This window comes from Petromyzon marinus, chromosome 36 (assembly GCF_048934315.1).
Source record: "Petromyzon marinus isolate PM22_M1 ecotype Great Lakes invasive population chromosome 36, UKy_Petmar_22M1.pri1.0, whole genome shotgun sequence".
NCBI lineage: Eukaryota > Metazoa > Chordata > Hyperoartia > Petromyzontiformes > Petromyzontidae > Petromyzon > Petromyzon marinus.
Genome location: NC_133702.1, coordinates 10,781,226 through 10,798,843, shown reverse-complemented (window position 1 = coordinate 10,798,843; position 17,618 = coordinate 10,781,226). Strand labels below are relative to the sequence as shown.

General features: G+C 52.6%; 2 protein-coding genes across 4 annotated transcripts; one reads left to right on the top strand and one right to left on the bottom strand.

The window, feature by feature from the left end:
- Positions 1 to 223: 223 nt before the first annotated feature.
- Positions 224 to 10,546, bottom strand: OGG1 (8-oxoguanine DNA glycosylase). 2 transcript variants are annotated; one of them, XM_076072117.1, is made up of 8 exons: positions 9,996 to 10,546; positions 7,988 to 8,168; positions 5,818 to 6,073; positions 5,261 to 5,440; positions 4,629 to 4,807; positions 3,402 to 3,549; positions 2,121 to 2,170; positions 224 to 943 (listed from the first exon to the last, which is right to left on the bottom strand). In XM_076072117.1, the coding sequence occupies exons 1-8, from the start codon at positions 10,079 to 10,081 to the stop codon at positions 866 to 868; spliced, it is 1,158 nt and encodes a 385-aa protein (XP_075928232.1). In that variant the 5' UTR covers positions 10,082 to 10,546; the 3' UTR covers positions 224 to 865. The 2 variants fall into 2 exon arrangements, with proteins under 2 accessions (XP_075928232.1, XP_032822311.1); XM_032966420.2 differs by lacking the exons at positions 7,988 to 8,168; positions 9,996 to 10,546 and adding an exon at positions 6,455 to 7,973.
- A 1,999-nt stretch (positions 10,547 to 12,545) lies between these two features.
- PPIL1 (peptidylprolyl isomerase like 1) lies at positions 12,546 to 16,927 on the top strand. Of its 2 annotated transcripts, none has more exons than XM_032966425.2 (5): positions 12,546 to 12,672; positions 13,081 to 13,155; positions 14,302 to 14,456; positions 15,904 to 15,972; positions 16,514 to 16,869. In XM_032966425.2, the coding sequence occupies exons 2-5, from the start codon at positions 13,100 to 13,102 to the stop codon at positions 16,732 to 16,734; spliced, it is 501 nt and encodes a 166-aa protein (XP_032822316.1). In that variant the 5' UTR covers positions 12,546 to 12,672; positions 13,081 to 13,099; the 3' UTR covers positions 16,735 to 16,869. The 2 variants fall into 2 exon arrangements, with proteins under 2 accessions (XP_032822316.1, XP_032822318.1); XM_032966427.2 differs by having other exon boundaries at positions 12,627 to 12,768; positions 16,514 to 16,927.
- Positions 16,928 to 17,618: the final 691 nt, after the last annotated feature.

The following is a 17,618-nucleotide window of genomic DNA, read 5'->3' as shown; positions in this document are numbered from 1 at the left end:
CCTTGGCAGGAAAAAAGGTTCCCCACCCCTGGTTTAGAGGAACGATATTTTATATGAAATCATTGCCGGTGGCCACTGCGGTCTGGGATCGGTTATCCGTTGGCGCGACGATGATGTCCGTGGTCCAGTTTCCCTGCTGAGCGAGACGTGGGGAGTTGCAGTCATAAGCGCCTGGAGAACCAGACCAAACGGCTGCGTCTGCCAACTCCAAAAGACTGGCTCGTTTGTGTTATTTAATCTTTACAGTATTTATTTGTAAAAAATTAAAACGGCATCATTTAATTTTACTAAAGGTTTACACTGGCGTGTTTGCATATCACATTGCTAGCGGGAGTGGCATACATGTGGCTGTGTACGCAATGCCAAGCGTGTTGTCTGGCTGTGTGAATGCACGTTGAACTGGACAGGAAAAGCAGGAGTGTGTGTACGTGAGTAAAGGTGCATAATCTGGGGTGCACGGGTAGTGTGTGTGCGCGCGCGCGCGCGCAAACGTATGTCAGTGTGAACGTGCAGGTGTATCTTGGGGTGTGAATAATGTGTGCATGTGTGTATGTGTGCATGCATGTACGTGTATTGCCGTGTGAGTGGGTGCATGCATGTAGGCAGCTCACTGCGCTGCAAACCCATTGACCCGAGTTTGATTCCCAGCCACAGCTAACTTCAGTGGTTTCCAACCCTATCTTGGGAGTCTTCAGCTTTGAAAGACTGTAAACAGCACTGGGAAGACAGACAGCCAGGCATGGTTCCGACGACACCACCGCCTAACGCACCTGTGCTGTCCTTAATTGATGCTGGCCAACAGCCCTTTCCCCAAAAGTCTGCATGGCTGTAGTGGGAATCGTTCTATGCGGTGAGCACAGCAGCATCAACATGATTTCCCGGTTTTCTTTGCTTCCTCGGATTTGTAGCTCTTGAACTTGGGCAGGTCGGCACTGAACAGCACCTGTGAATGGTCCGCACAGATGGGAACATGAATGCTCTCTGGGTCTGCTTTGGCAGCAGGGCAGTTACACAAGTTAGGCAACATCTTGTCAAAATAAAAAATGAATCCGATTCATACATACGGGAGTCATTTGGAAGGTAATTAGCTGTGGTGTTCGAAAACAAGGCTCATGTACAGAATAAGTCAATGCTTTATTAAGTACAGAAAACTGCACTATCACCATCCCAGCAGAGATGAACAAGCCAGTTCATCAGAGTACATATGAAACCAAGGGATTATGAGCATTTCTGAAAAATTGACTAATTACTTCTGCCTGAATTTACACCCTATGCCCAGGTGAAGAAAGCTTCTTGCTGAATATACGAATTATTAGCCCACACTTTTTAAAGTGTTATAAATGTATGTCTGGCATTATGGAGCTGGCCCAGCGGTAAACGAGGGCTCCTACAGTATCTGCACCAGTGTTGCCAACTGTGTTCGTGTGGAAAGTCGCCCCAAAAAAACCTCAACGTTTGCTAGGTATTAGCAGACAAGTTCTAAAAAGATCGCTTGTCACTTTCGCAAGATTTAGTTGTTTGGGAAACCCCATAACAATGTCACTGGATTTGGACAAAATCTTTCAGTGGGCAACACAGATCTGCATCACAATCAGAAGTGTACTCCCCGAGTAAACAAACGATTAAGTTACACAGCTCTTTTTCAAAGTTGACTCGGCCGGCAGACAAAACGTGGCAGCAAGCGTTTCAAATCAATGATTAAACATGAGAACAAAAATAAAGTTGACTATAATAGTTGTGATCTCAATAATGTCTGTTTAAGAGTACAGAGATGGCCAGCGTGGAGATCCCCAGAGAAGACACGAGTTGGTTCCAAAACGTTGGCGCAGCTACATGAAATGCTTTTGAAGCAAGTTGGGTACGAAATCTAGGAATCGTGAGCAATCAGGCGCACGACGCAGATTGTTTGGACTTTGTAATGGTATTAACGAATCTGATCAATAAAGTGCAGATCTTTGGGTAATTTCCTTATCAATATCGCCCAATGACAGCTTCTTCGTGCTTCTAGGGATATTAGCCCATCATCCACAGAATAGAGGTCAGTGATGCGTCCGACACGGGGTATCCACTGCAAACCGCAACGCGGTACGTGATAGACCACATTGGCCCTTGGCACTCACCGACTGCGCCCAGCCGGCATACGGCCCCCACAGCTCACGGAAGAAGTCCGCTAAATGCACACGCGCACAAACACGGGGCAGACACAATCACCTTGACACTGATACCAAAAAAATCACCACTGCACTAATGCTGACAGTATTATTTTTTATTGTCAACAAGAACGATCACCGTGAACAATGTAGTTTTGGCCAATAAATGGAATAGAACTACGACTAAAAGTTGAATCGATGTCAAGAATGAGAATGTTACAGAGTGGTGTCGGCCACAATACGCAGAGGAGTTAAACCGAACTCTACATACAACCATACACAACTCCCCTCTTATTGTCTTTTGACAAATTCAGTCGGCTGACTCGCCTCTATATTTAAAAAAACCTGTTTAGCAATGGGTGAAACTACGAGTAATCTTGGCCAATGAAAACTAGTACCGACTCCTGTGTACTCTGGTTCCACCACAAACTCAACTACACAAACTCTCTCTTGAAGCCCTCTCGCAGAGAGAAGACCTTGACGTTGCCATTTAGTTCCTGAACATATTGGCCTGTGATGAACAAATATGGAACTAACAATGACAGTGGCTGACATCCCCTGGGGTGGTCAGTTGGTTACATTGCGCACATTTATTGCTATGGCAGTCCAAGTCTACAGGACCACAGTGCACTTCTTCAGGAAATGCTGATGGATGGATGTATATTGAACATCTTTCGCATCGTACGTAGCCAACCGTGCTAATCAGAGGTGCGGGGGAAGGACAACAAACTGCACACAAAAGCAGTTCTAACGAAATGTTTTCAATCAAGATGATTTAAAAGTGCATAGCTCCAGTGGCTTCCTAATGTCCGAAGGGAGAGTGTTACAGGCCGATGCAGAAGCGCATCTGAAGCCGCGTGATGCGGTGACCGTCTTTGTTCAATGGTTAGCCAAAAACCGCTGTGAGGATGACCGGAGTTTGCATGATGGTTTACGATCCATGGCAAGATCAGCAAGATATTGTGGTTTATTTATGGGAAGCAATTCGTGTATAATGAGTGCGACCTTATGTATTCGTTCGGCCAGCAGAAGCCAATGCAGCTCAGCGAGCACTGGATGGACATGGTCGGATCTTGAATAAAGGCTGTGCGCTTTATACACGTCTGTGTGTAAAGTATCCGTTGGGCTGCTTGTGTTTGTCCGTGAACAGCTGACATCCATGCGAGTGTGTGTGGGCGCGTACGTACGCGTATTTGTGTATACACATCTGTCCGTGTGAGTGTGTGTGCGTCTGCGTGCGTGCGTACTCACCCACTGCAACGTAGGTCTTGTCGGTCAGGCTCTTGCGCCCACTGCCCAGCGTGGTGTGGTAGTCTCGCTGTGCGATCTGCCACACGTGCGTGTCCACTGGTACGGCATGCGGTTTGTCCAGCGACATGAGGCACACGCAGTCAGCCACCTGCAATTGACAACGGTCCGGGAACGTCGATTTAAAAGACAAAACATTTCCAGCGAAAGGGGGGCAGTGACTTGGCTCACAGGACTTTGGGGGGCCACCTGCCAGGGCTTGACTACAAATTCTACCTTTGAGCCCAAGTGAAACCTTTCCTCCTCTCTCCACTTTTCTACAGTTTTAGCGTTTAACGCACCACCTGTTTATTAAGAGTAAACGTTACAGGTGGTCCCTGTCGCCAAAGATTAAATACGACAAATTGACGTGCAGATGTGGATACCAATCATCACTGTATTACCATATGCCACGAAGTTATGCCAGGCACTTAACGGAATATTACATTTTACTAGATTGTGATGTTCTGAATGTTTGCATGATCTAAACTGATTATTGCTTGTAACATGATGAAATTATAAACAAGTTAGAAACATTGTGCAACATGCATGAATTCTGTAATGCTTTCCAACGTGCTTATCTTTGGAAGCATTCAACTAGCAGTATGGAAGATGATGTAGTAGCTATTTACATATTTGTAAATTGTCTCCAAGCTTTGGGCATCCCTTTGATCAACGACATCAATTTCTCAATAGCAATACAACTATACACGAAGGTTTTACTGGTAGGAACCTCCTGGTTACACCAGCCCACAGGGGATTATTGTGTCCGTCCGTCGTGCATCCAAAAATGGGAGGGGTAGGGGTGGGGCTGGGTGGCAAGGGGAGGGTGGGGAGGGGCTGGGTGGGGAGGGTGGGGCTGGGTGGGGGGTGGGAGGGGTGGGGCTGGGTGGGAAGGGGCTGGTTACCCCGTGGTGCCCTTATAAAACTCAACGTTTAACCTACTCACGCCGGCTTGTGCCCGCCCTCACAGTCGGGCATATTTGCGGAATACACCACGCCGCCGTTGACCCTGGCCATTGACCGAGCAACCCAACGTTCCTAACAGCTCCCTCCGCAGGAATGTGTTGTTCATATTGGATCATCTTTAGGAGAGTTACCTTTCTCTCCACAGTCCACCGTAGATGGACAGACAGAGCTAATGCATTAATGCTTTCAAACGATCATCATCGCCGCCGCCACCACACCGACCTTGGCCCCTACGCCGGGCAGTTGCACGAGCTGCGCCCGGGCTTCGGCGAGCGGCGCGGTGCGGAGCGACGTCAACCAAGGGGCGCCACCCCTCTGCAGCACGGCGCGAGCACTCTTGGCCACGAAGCCGGCGCGGTAGCCAAATCCCAGCTCACGCAGCTGCTCCTCCACACCGTCCCCTGCGTAGACACGGAAAGTCGGGTGATTAAGGGGTAAATGGAACGAGATATTGCGAGGTGGCCGGGTGGCTCTGAAACCACTGAAACCCTCAGTACGATTCTGGGTTTCAGCCGCCCGTGATTAAACCCGGTTCTCAAGTGTACCGAGTCGGTGGTCTTCGCCCGGTCACCAGTAATTGCACCAAAAGCCCACGACATTCAATTTGGTTCTGGAATGCAACATTGCTTTGATGTGGCAGAGTGGAAAAGTGGAAAAGTGCTGCCCTCTGCTGTATGGAACTGAGGTCACAAAATTATTTCAGAGGTAGCTCTGCGGTATCTGTGCCACCCTTCCAACCCCATTACACCACATATTTGAGAGTTGATTGTATTAATACTAATATGATGATGATGATGATGTTTATCATCGTCATGATGCTGCTGCTGTGACGACATGCCATGCACAAAACGCACCAGAGAGCGCCTGCAGAGAGGGGAAAGCGTGGTAGGCGACGCCATCCTGCGTGGACACGAGCTCGCCCAGCGAAGCACACAGCCGCTCCAGCATGACGGTAATGCGCGAGATGTGGTTGTTGGAGGTGCAGATGAAGGAGAAGAGACATTCCACGGGGTCCTGACGAAGCACCCGCACTCCTGCACATACACAGGAGGGAATATTTCTGTCATCCGCGATTTTATCCAAGGTTAAAGAAGTCGCCTGGAAGTTGTGGAAAATTAATGCAAAGATAGGCAGATACCCGTGCCGACACTGTAAAGTTATTTTCGTGGATATGCATTGATAGTGGAAGCCACCAATACCACCTCCATCACATCATCGCAGATGGAGCGGAGCGTCTGTCCGCGACGCGTGGAATCATCATGAGCTTGTAGGCATCACCGAGAGCACGCGTGCGTGTACATGCGCACATGAGTGTGCGTGCGTGCGCGCATGAGTGTGTGTACATGCGCACATGAGTGTGTGTGTATGTGTGCGTGCGCGTGCATGCGAAGATGCGAGCGAGCATGCGCACCAGGAAAGTGTCCGGCGACACGAGCGAAGTGCGGATCTACGCGACTCCACTCTTCGTACAGCTGCTCCAGTGCCACTCCCAGCTGCAGGTAATCACGCAGCGCCGCTCCGCTCCCCTCCTCGTCACCACCGTCTTCCACCACATTGTTGCTACCGCCGATGATATCGTCGGTGCCGTTTACATTGGGAGTCTTGCCACCGCCTCGCTTGGATTTGCGCTTGTTGGCGTGGCAGGGTTGGGACCCCGGGTCCTGCTCCTATGATGCAAAATTGAATGAGATTTGAAAGCAATCCATGTTTTTTTTTGGAAGCGAATTGTGATTCAGTGTTTTCTCAACCACCAGAGATGGAGCGATGAAATGAGGTTGCACGCAGGAAACTAGATGGATTGTTGCGTCGAAGGACTGAAATGGCGACAGGTTTGGGATGCCTCCATCCAGCAGTGGCTATATGAGGGCTGATGGTGATGTTTTTACATTTACCCCATCCCATTTTTTTGAAGTTCAGAACTCAGTTTGCCTACATGCATTCTTTGAAGTGTTTTACAGCCAGGCCAGTGTCTACTGCAGGTCACTGTGGTTGAGATGACAAGTTAATGGCAGAAACCCACAGACTCGCATCGAGACGCAAAGACTCACACAGCAACCCACAGGCTTGCATAGCGACCCAGTGAGAAGCTGGAATTTGGTGGCAGTGGCTTCATAATCACCGCATTCTCCACCAGACGGGCACATGCAGCTTCTCACAAATGGTCTGGTGGGCGCCCAGCACTCGTGTTCCAATTCACCGTAAGTCCACCTGTGCGAGTTATCACCAAACACCGGAAAAAACTGGGGTGGAATTGTAGCCTCCTCAACCTGGAGTCACAAAACATCACCACTGAACCATTGCATTAAAGTGTCGTCTTAGATTTCAACAAGAAGGATGATGCCGTGGTGTAATGATTGGAACACTCGAATTGCAATTCAGAAGTCACCAGTTCAACCTCCCGGCAAGGCGGTTGAAACAATGGACAAGTTTCTAAAAATCTACCTCGACCTCTGTCCATGAGTTTAAATGGGTACATCAAAAAGTTTATCGGCCGATCGCGTGTGGTGGGGGTAAGCGTGGATACTCCCACCTCTTCTTCAGTGTGGAGAAGAGTACAGTACAGGCGTACCTCGCTTTATTGCGCTTCGCTATAATTGCGCTTTTTTAAAATGTCGCATCTCAAGATAAATGTCGCATCTCAAGATTCTCAACTTAGCAAGAGAATAAAATTCGATGAATAATTACGTACGTACATCATTTCAAATCTGATTGGCTTATCATCATCATCTGCAACTCCCGCTTTTTGCATGTGAACTTAGCGAGTCAGTCGGCGTAATTTTTGCTTTCTATTCATTTACGTACATCGTTCATTTAGGCATACTGTAGCTGCATTGCGTGTTGAATATAGTGTAATTTGAACGTGTTTTAAGGCTTTTATATGCATTCGCAAGTGAAAAAAAAAGCATGTGACTCGCTTTATTGCCATTTTCGGTTTATTGCGGTGCTCTGGTCCCTAAGGAGCAATTACACCGAGGTACGCCTGTACCAAATAGCCTGGAGAGGAGCTCTCTAAAGAGCTCTCTGTAGAGGAGGCCCTTCCACCAGCAGTGTCATCAGCAAAGCAAATTGCAGGGCTGCACTTTCACCACAGTGACACAACCAGCTCTTGTTGCGGCCACGGCCCTTCTATTAAAAGCTAAACTATTTTTTTTTATTGTATCAGGTAAGGCCCACTGAGCTCTATAGCTCTTTTTCAGAAGCCACCTGGCCACAAATTTGGAAATGTATAGCAGCCAGATACTCTTAAGCGCGTGTTTCTAAATGTGGAGTGAATAAAACCGGGGTGGCCCAGAGAAAGAATCCACGTGACTACAGAGAGAACATGCTCCATCACAAACATACAGCTCAATGAAGTGGCTGATCACTTGGAAATTTCTAGCGGCCAAATGCTTTAAACACGTTTCTAAATGTAGAGGGAAAAACCGGAGGACCTGGAGAAAAATCCCCAAGACCACGGGCAGAACATGCAAACTCCAAACATACAGCGGTGGGTCAGGGTCGGGATGGAACCCACGACCTCCTGTATACCAGGCGAGGTAGTTAACATCTCCTAGCCACCGTGGCGCCCGCGGTTATCTCACCGGGGCGAGCTTGCCAGCCGCCTTGCGCCTCTTGCCGCCGTGCTCCGTCTCCTCCACGGCGGTGGCGGGTGGCCCCGGGGGCAGCACGCGGTACAGGAGGAGGTCTCCCCGCTGGGACAGCTCGTACAGGCGGCGTCCCAGGACGCAGCGCCAGAGACCACACGGCTCCTGCTGGCGCCACCTGCAACAAATCCCATGACTCATGGTGAGACCTCCTTTGCCAGTAACAAGATATAGGAATAGGTTTTACCCTTTTAACTGGCACAAAAACCGACAAGGACAGTGCATATTATTATTATCAGAGTTGTCTTTTTTTGTTTGCATTTTGACTGCTTGTGTTGTGGTTATTGCAAACATGATGCCTTGAATAAAGGTGTCAGTTTTTGTGCCAGTTAAAAGGGTAAAACCTATTCCTAAATCCCATGACTCATGATGGGGTTACCACCTCTTGTACTGCTGTGGGGGGGGGGGGTCTGTACTCTGCACGGGACTTCTCTCTCACTCTCCAGGGGTATCCTTGCCAGAGGGGTTCACACACCAGGGGTGTCCCTATAATTCGGGGTCCTCCTCTCCTAAATAGCCTTCTTTACGAGGGTGCCTCCTCTCAAATAGACCGGGGAGGGGGGTCAAATATAATCACAGCTGCACTGTTAGCTGAGATTTCAAAAGCAACTGCGTTATGACCGCAGTTCACTGCAGGTTAATTAAAAAAAACTCTCATCCATTGTAACTTTCATAATGCTGTTTGTCGCTGGCTGCTTGGCGTTGTGGGCCTTTTGCTCGGCAACCATGATAATAATAAAACACCCCCCCACATCTTTAATTCGGAGAGAGACCCCGTCCCAAGCAGTGAGGGGCTGGACCCCTTCTCCAGGGGTCCAGCCCCTCGCCCACCCGAAGGCCCCTCGCCCACCCGAAGGCCCCTCGCCCACCCGAAGGCCCCTCGCCCACCCGAAGGCCCCTCGCCCACCCGAAGGCCCCTCGCCCACCCGAAGGCCCCTCGCCCACCCGAAGGCCCCTCGCCCACCCGAAGGCCCCTCGCCCACCCGAAGGCCCCTCGCCCACCCGAAGGCCCCTCGCCCACCCGAAGGCCCCTCGCCCACCCGAAGGCCCCTCGCCCACCCGAAGGCCCCTCGCCCACCCGAAGGCCCCTCGCCCACCCGAAGGCCCCTCGCCCACCCGAAGGCCCCTCGCCCACCCGAAGGCCCCTCGCCCACCCGAAGGCCCCTCGCCCACCCGAAGGCCCCTCGCCCACCCGAAGGCCCCTCGCCCACCCGAAGGCCCCTCGCCCACCCGAAGGCCCCTCGCCCACCCGAAGGCCCCTCGCCCACCCGAAGGCCCCTCGCCCACCCGAAGGCCCCTCGCCCACCCGAAGGCCCCTCGCCCACCCGAAGGCCCCTCGCCCACCCGAAGGCCCCTCGCCCACCCGAAGGCCCCTCGCCCACCCGAAGGCCCCTCGCCCACCCGAAGGCCCCTCGCCCACCCGAAGGCCCCTCGCCCACCCGAAGGCCCCTCGCCCACCCGAAGGCCCCTCGCCCACCCGAAGGCCCCTCGCCCACCCGAAGGCCCCTCGCCCACCCGAAGGCCCTCACCCACCCGAAGGCCCCTCGTCCACCCGAAGGCCCCTCGCCCACCCGAAGGCCCTCGCCCACCCGAAGGCCCTCGCCCACCCGAAGGCCCTCGCCCACCCGAAGGCCCCTCGCCCACCCGAAGGCCCTCGCCCACCCGAAGGCCCTCGCCCACCCGAAGGCCCTCGCCCACCCGAAGGCCCCTCGCCCACCCGAAGGCCCCTCGCCCACCCGAAGGCCCCTCGCTCACCCGAAGGGCCCTCGCCCACCCGAAGGCCCCTCGCCCACCCGAAGGCCCCTCGCTCACCCGAAGGGCCCTCGCCCACCCGAAGGCCCCTCGCTCACCCGAAGGGCCCTCGCCCACCCGAAGGCCCCTCGCTCACCCGAAGGCCCCTCGCCCACCCGAAGGCCCCTCGCCCACCTGAAGGCCCCTCGCCCACCTGAAGGCTTGCCCGCACGCCAGGGTAATGTCCAGCCTCAGCTCCGCCTGGCGGCACGGGAGGGAGCGCCAGGCCCGCGTCCCCATCGCGACCCCCTTGGATGCGGGACAACCGAGACCCCCGGCCACACGGATCCCCCGAGACCCCCGGTCACACGGATCCCTCGAGACCCCCTTGGATGCGGGACAATCGAGACCCCCGGCCACACGGATCCCTCGAGACCCCCTTAGATGCGGGACAACCGAGACCCTCGGTCACGCGGAGCCCGAATTTGGCGCCGGATCCGCGCGGCGTGAGAGCGATGTCGCGCTCGGCGCAGCGAGGACAGACATCTTACGTAGGGAGAGAGAAGTTTCATTTATTAGGTACTCGCTGTACTACCCGGCTTCGCCCGGGACTTGGATTCACCACACCCGGCCGCCTTTGTCTCCCCAGTGGCGATGTTCACACCACAACAGTTACTCGTTACACCTACTCAAGAATAATAACTCGCGCCAGGCACACGAAGCACGATTGCTGATCCTCGATTGCTATAGGGCAGTGTTCTTCATTGCAAGGCCCGCGGGTCACTGGCGGCCCCTGGTGGCCTTTAGTGCGGTCCCTGGTGGCCTTTAGTGTGGTCTCTGGTGGCCTTTAGTGTGGTCTCTGGTGGCCTTTAGTGCGACCCTTGGTGGCCTTTAGTGTGGTCTCTGGTGGCCTTTAGTGTGGTCCCTGGTGGCCTTTAGTGCGGCCCCTGATGGCCTTTAGTGCGGTCCCTGGTGGCCTTTAGTGCGGTCCCTGGTGGCCTTTAGTGTGGTCCCTGGTGGCCTTTAGTGCGGCCCCTGATGGCCTTTAGTGTGGTCCCTGGTGGCCTTTAGTGCGGTCCCTGGTGGCCTTTAGTGTGGCCCCTGATGGCCTTTAGTGCGGTCCCAGGTGGCCTTTAGTGTGGTCTCTGGTGGCCTTTAGTGCGGTCTCTGGTGGCCTTTAGTGCGGTCCCTGATGGCCTTTAGTGTGGTCCCTGATGGCCTTTAGTGTGGTCTCTGGTGGCCTTTAGTGTGGCCCCTGATGGCCTTTAGTGTGGTCTCTGGTGGCCTTTAGTGTGGTCTCTGGTGGCCTTTAGTGTGGTCTCTGGTGGCCTTTAGTGCGGTCCCTGATGGCCTTTAGTGCGGTCCCTGGTGGCCTTTAGTGCGGTCCCTGATGGCCGTTAGTGTGGTCCCTGGTGGCCTTTAGTGCGGCCCCTGATGGCCTTTAGTGCGGTCCCTGGTGGCCTTTAGTGCGGTCCCTGGTGGCCTTTAGTGTGGCCCCTGATGGCCTTTAGTGCGGTCCCAGGTGGCCTTTAGTGTGGTCTCTGGTGGCCTTTAGTGCGGTCTCTGGTGGCCTTTAGTGCGGTCCCTGATGGCCTTTAGTGTGGTCCCTGATGGCCTTTAGTGTGGTCCCTGATGGCCTTTAGTGCGGTCCCTGATGGCCTTTAGTGTGGTCCCTGATGGCCTTTAGTGTGGTCTCTGGTGGCCTTTAGTGTGGCCCCTGATGGCCTTTAGTGTGGTCTCTGGTGGCCTTTAGTGTGGTCTCTGGTGGCCTTTAGTGTGGTCTCTGGTGGCCTTTAGTGCGGTCCCTGATGGCCTTTAGTGCGGTCCCTGGTGGCCTTTAGTGCGGTCCCTGATGGCCGTTAGTGCGGTCTCTGGTGGCCTTTAGTGCGGCCCCTGATGGCCGTTAGTGCGGTCCCTGATGGCCGTTAGTGCGGTCTCTGGTGGCGTTTAGTGTGGCCCCTGGTGGCCTTTAGTGCGGTCCCTGGTAGCCTTTAGTGCGGTCCCTGGTGGCTCTGTCGACAATACAAAACAAGTGAAAAAAACAACCCATCATCATCGTGCTGCTGTCAAACCCCCAATGGTTTCAAATGTGCGGCGTGAAGAACACCGCCATGGGTAGAGACCCAGACGCATTTGTTGCAACAGGTCACACCGCTCTATAACGGGGACATTTTTGGTTGTTTGATGGCAATATCAAAGTATGAAAAATAACAATAGGTTTTACCCCTTTCTGGCAAGAAAACAGGTGTACGTGTGGTTAACGCAGTACTTGATGCGTTGCAAAAGGTTTATATTTGGTGTTTGAACAGCTTAACACAACTCCTGTATTATTACTGCCACAAATGGTACCAACCGATTGTTGTTATGGCACACCGCGAATTCACTGTCATGTCAAAAACTGCCGCTTTTAAACAAATCCCGCCAGACAACACTGGCACAAAAGGCCGGGTAAGCTTATTTTGCAGGACTACAATGTTATTTGTATTCTTATAATTACTCTATTTTGAAAACGGGGGGGGGGGAGGGTAATTTTATTTATTATAAATCTATAACTCGTAAAAAAATGTAATATAATGTATTATTGTATCACCAATGTATTATTAAATTAGTATTAATCCACTAATGATGTATTATTAACTTATAACAAAATAACCAAGTAATTGATAACAAATCAATTGTCAATTTAGAACTTTTTTACAGCATTATTAATGTATTTAACTTGTATTTTGTTATTCATTTATTTACCCACGCAAGATGGCCGACCTGGCCTCCCTGACTTCCTTACTATATACGTCATCACGACGCATCACGTGCCCGGCTCAGGGGCCAATCACGAGTCGGCGTGGCGCGGCCGGGTTCCACGAGGCTGCTGCTGCCGCCGCTGCTACAGGGTGAGAGGGGGTTCCCTCGATCCCGGCTCCCCCAGCGTCTCCCGACCCTTCCACTCCAACGGGACTCTCCCCGGGGCCGTGTGGGCTCCACGCGCGGTGTGTAGGGACCCTGGGTGGGGTGTTGGGACGCTGGCTGGTGTGTTGGGACCCTGGCTGGTGTGTTGGGACGCTGGCTGGTGTGTTGGGACCCTGGCTGGTGTGTTGGGACGCTGGCTGGTGTGTTGGGACCCTGGCTGGTGTGTTGGGACTCTGGCTGGTGTGTTGGGACCCTGGCTGGGGTGTGTTGGCTGGTGTATAGGAGTTGTGGGGTGTGTGTAATGTGGCTCATGATGAACAGTATATGCGTCCTGGCTGGTGTGTGTGTGATCCCACTAATATCTGGCTCACGACCTGGCCCTTGTGCTGCAGGAGTTCCAGCCGAGTCAGCATGTCGGGCCTCCCCTCCGAGACGTGGCAGCCTTCCACCATCACGCTGGAAACAACGTGAGGCCCCTGCATGCAGACCACCGCCATCGAAATTGCTGATGGTGTGAGCAGTTTTTGTCGTGTGTGCTGGCAGTGGTGGGAGCAGGAGTGTAGCTGTTGGCGAATCTATGCACCTGGTGACCCGAGGTCGATTTCCGCTCACGGCCAACACCAGTGACGATTATTTGAACCGGTCCTGGGCCTTCCCTAGGTCGACTCGGCCTCAAATTAGTACCTGGTGGGATGTGTAAAAACATGGCTACTGGGGAGACAAAGGCGGCTGGGCGTGGTGCTGGCCACCCACCCCCTCGTGCGCCGCGCTCGCTAACAGCACTTGCCGCAACAGCCTGTTAAGGATATATGGGGCACCTTTGTCTTTGTTGCAAATGGTAGTGGTGGTAATGTCAGCGGTGGTGATGTGATCGGTGGTGATGGTTATTGGTGGTGCGAGTGTTGGTTGTATCTTCAGTGATGGCGTATGCGGTGGTGGTTACTGCCCATGGTGATGTTGGTGGAGTTGTGTATGTGAAGTGGTAAGTGATCTTAGTAGAGGTTAATGTCACTGGTGCTGTGTGGGGGAGTGGTGGTGTAGCAGTTAGCGCGCTACGCTATGAACCTGGCCCTCCGAGTTTGAGTCCCACTCACGGCCACCAACACCAGTGACGATTATCTGAATCGGTCCTGGGCTTCCCCTAGGTCCGACTCGGCCTCAAATTAGTACTTAGAACGGTTTGTAAACATCGCCACTAGGGAGACAAAGGCGGCCGGGTGTGGTGCTGGCCACCCACCCCCTCGTGTGCCCGTGCCGGCCTTCATAGGTGCTCGCTAACAGCACTTGCCCCAACAGTTTGTTGGAGGCTATGTGGGGGATTTGTATCTTTGTTAGCAGTGGAGATATCAGTAATGGTAGTTAGTAAAGGAGTTAATTGATGGCTATGTCATTTGAAATGCCAATCCTCTTGGAGGTGTCGATGGCTTTGTCGGTAGTCGCTCTCATCCGTGGCGGTGTTGCGCATGTGTCGTATGTACGTCACTTGTATATCGCATATTTGTCGTATGTATGTCGCCTGTATATCGCATGTGTGTCGCGTGTACTTCAGCTGTATATTGCGTGTGTGTTGTATGTATGTCGCCTGTATATTGAATGTCCGTCGTGTGGTGCAGGATGGGCACCGTGGTGTTGGAGCTCTACTGGATGCACGCTCCTCGCACGTGCCGCAACTTTGCTGAGTTGGCGCGGCGCGGCTACTACAATGGCACTCGCTTTCACCGGATCATCCGCGGATTTATGATCCAGGGCGGAGACCCTACGGGGACAGGTAACATCTCTCCTACGCCTTCTCTCACATCACTCTACTCCTCTCTACGAACTCTCCTTCCTCTCATCGCTCTACCTCCCTCCATGCGCTCTCCCCGCACTATTCCTCTTCATGCACTTCTATAACTCTCCCCTCTCCTCTCACTCTACTACACACACTCGCCTACCTTACTCCTCACTCGACTCCCCTCCGCACACGCTCCTACCGTTCCCTTCTCGTGTCTCTCTACTCCCCCCCTCCAGTTTCTGCCTCGATCTTCTTGCAGCTGTCATTATTGGTCTTGTGTGTCGTGTAGGCAATGCAGAGGAGTCTCCTAAAGCACCCTCACTTCAAGAGCTTGAATCGTCCTTTCCATTTCATTGAACATTGGCTCTTGCATAAAGCAAAGGGCACGTTAGAGTACACATTTCATGCGTAGAGGCCCCTACGCTTCTTTACAAACTGTAGTAATGCTCATGGATAGGTGTGCGTGTGGTGAAGTGTGTATTGGGAGCAGTAGTGAAGCAGTACGCTGCGCTACGAACCCGGCGACCTGAGTTAGATTCCCGCTCACGGCCAACACCGGTGGCTGTGTAACAATCTTTTTTTGTTCCTGGGTAGTAAGTGTTATTTACTAATTGCTTATGCCTCAAGTACAGAAAATGGCTATTATTCCCCACAAACTTTGCTTTTGTGACCAGGACAGTGATATTTTGAAATTCACCTATTTTCAATGAGAAAACGTGGTGTGCGTTTGTGTCATTCCTTCACATAAAGTCCTGGTCACAAAAGCAAAGTTTGTGGGGAATAATAGCCATTTTCTATACTTTTGAGGCATAAGCAATTAGAAAATAACACTGACTACCCAGGAACAAAAATCGTGTTACATAATTATCTGAACACGTCCTGGGCCTCCCGGAGGTCCACTCGGCCTCAAATGAGTACCTGGTGCGGTGTGTAAACATCGCCACTGGGGAGACAAAGGCGGCCGGGCGTGGTGTTGGCTACTCAGCCCCACGTGTGCTGTGCCGGGGTTCATAGGTGTTCGTTAACAGCACCTCCCACAACAGTCTATTAAGGCTATATGGAGGATCTTTGTTTTTGTTGTTGGGGTGCCAGCTAACAGCATTTGCCCCAACAGTCGGTTAAGGCTATACGGGGGTTCTTTGTATACTGGGTTTCTCTGCGTGCGATTTCTTAAGTGTACTGCGCTTTGAATCTGGCTCCTGAATTGGATTCCCAGCCACAAAATCAGTTGTGTGCGGTGAACCTGTTCTGGGCCTCTACTAGTTCACCTTAGCATTACAAGCGCAATGTGTAAACAACAGCAATGGGAAGACAGGGGACCGGGCATGTTGCTGGCCGCCTCCTCGCGTGCCATGCCGATCTTCATTAGGTGCTCGCGAACAGTACTTTCCTCAAACGCTCTGTGTAGTTACACGGCTGGGTCTGTGTGTCTGTTCAACAGGCCGAGGAGGAGCTTCCATCTATGGAAAACACTTCGAAGATGAGATCCACCCAGACCTGAAGCACACAGGTGAGTTGACCCAAAACAATTCATACATTCAAATAAAAGATACTTGTGCTCGCGACACGTGTGTCCGATCAGGGGTGTTGGCTAAGAGGTCAGAGTGCTGAGCCGGTACCACTGACATCCTAAGTTCGAAACTAGGCAGGTGTCTGATTAAACCGGGCTATCAACTGTTGTCTAGCAAGGTGATGGTTTTATCACTTTCAGTTTGGTTCTGCACTTAGGTTGGATGAACTCCAGTTCTTGAGGATTAACATCTCATTTTGAATGCCATGTGACGAACCTCACTTTCCTATGCAGAGCAGGTGAGCTGCCCCCTACTCTGTGTTATATCAGAGGACACTTGAATGGTCCTCAGAGGTTGCTCTGCGATATCCACTTCCGTGGGCCATTCTCCAACACGAAGCGTTGCACTGCTCTGAGAAATGCAAGAGGATACATCTCGTGGCACGACTCCCGATAGCACAATTTGGATAAACTTGGGTTCAAAATTACAGGAGGCAAAACATCGGTTCTTCGCTCAACTTTATCACGCATCACCACACAGGTGCAGGCATCATCTCGATGGCGAACTCGGGGCCCAACACCAACGGCAGCCAGTTCTTCATCACGCTGGGGCCCACGCAGTGGCTCGACGGCAAGCACTCCATCTTCGCCCGCGTGGCGCGCGGCATGAGCACGGTCAACCGCATCGGGCTCGTCGAGACGGTGGCTCAGGACCGGCCCGTCGAGGAGATCAGCATCATACGCGCCACCTGCTCGGACTGACGCGTCACACACACACACACAAACACACACACGCACTCTCGCACCTCGGACATACGCGGAGGCGAACACAGTCCCGCACAGGCGAACACAGTCCCGCACAGGCGAACACAGTCCCGCACAGGCGAACACAGTCCCGCACAGGCGAACACAGTCCCGCACAGACACGTGCACGGTCACACGGGGATATGCAAGAATAATGGCCGCCGTTCGCCACGGAGTGGCAGTCACATCACCACGGCACTTGCGCCAGGATCGATGCGATTGGAGGCCGCGTCACGCATCGTAGTGGCAGGTTGTCACGAGACAGACCCAGGTGGTATTACGAGTTAACCGCGATGACTGGCAGATGCAGCACCCGTGCTCTCAATTTGTATTCGGGTGCATTTCCTCCCATCATCCATGTGTAATGTAACTTGGGGTTTTGAACCCTTGTCAAATGCATGTTAAACGAAGCCACCTCTTGTACTATGTTGTCGTTGGCTACACCACCTCCACACAGTTAAACCAAAACCGCCTTGTGTTCGTCTTCCCTCGGTGACAGCTCCTCCGTGCAGTAGACATTGCTCATCTTCTCAACGTCTGTGGCGCTGACATCCGGGCTCCGCTCCCCTGCCCTCCTCATGCCCCCAACACCATTATGTCATTTAGCCCCCCCCCTACTTTTGGAGTTATCACAGACGCACCATTCGACATGGATGTACATGCGTGGCTGGCTGGAGGTGTTCACCTGCTGTCTCATAAGAGGCCCTGTGCGTGCTGTAAGGTGTTAACTATTTTCTTACCATAAAACATTTTTTTAAAACTTGTAATCCGTTTTTTTGCACAAACGTTTAATTTCGAAACTGAATTTCTGTTTTCGGCCGAAACCGAAAGTAAACCGAAAG

Excerpts from the sequence above, each read along its gene's own strand:
- OGG1 (XM_076072117.1), bottom strand. The coding sequence starts at position 10,081 with ATGGGGACGCGGGCCTGGCGCTCCCTCCCGTGCCGCCAGGCGGAGCTG. Across the intron at positions 5,441-5,817 it reads TGTCGCCGGACACTTTCCTG|GAGTGCGGGTGCTTCGTCAG; the intron begins GTGCGCATGCTC and ends GTGTATGTGCAG. Across the intron at positions 3,550-4,628 it reads TGCCCGGCGTAGGGGCCAAG|GTGGCTGACTGCGTGTGCCT; the intron begins GTCGGTGTGGTG and ends TGTCAATTGCAG.
- PPIL1 (XM_032966427.2), top strand. The coding sequence starts at position 13,100 with ATGTCGGGCCTCCCCTCCGAGACGTGGCAGCCTTCCACCATCACGCTG. Across the intron at positions 13,156-14,301 it reads ACCATCACGCTGGAAACAAC|GATGGGCACCGTGGTGTTGG; the intron begins GTGAGGCCCCTG and ends CGTGTGGTGCAG. Across the intron at positions 14,457-15,903 it reads CGGAGACCCTACGGGGACAG|GCCGAGGAGGAGCTTCCATC; the intron begins GTAACATCTCTC and ends TCTGTTCAACAG.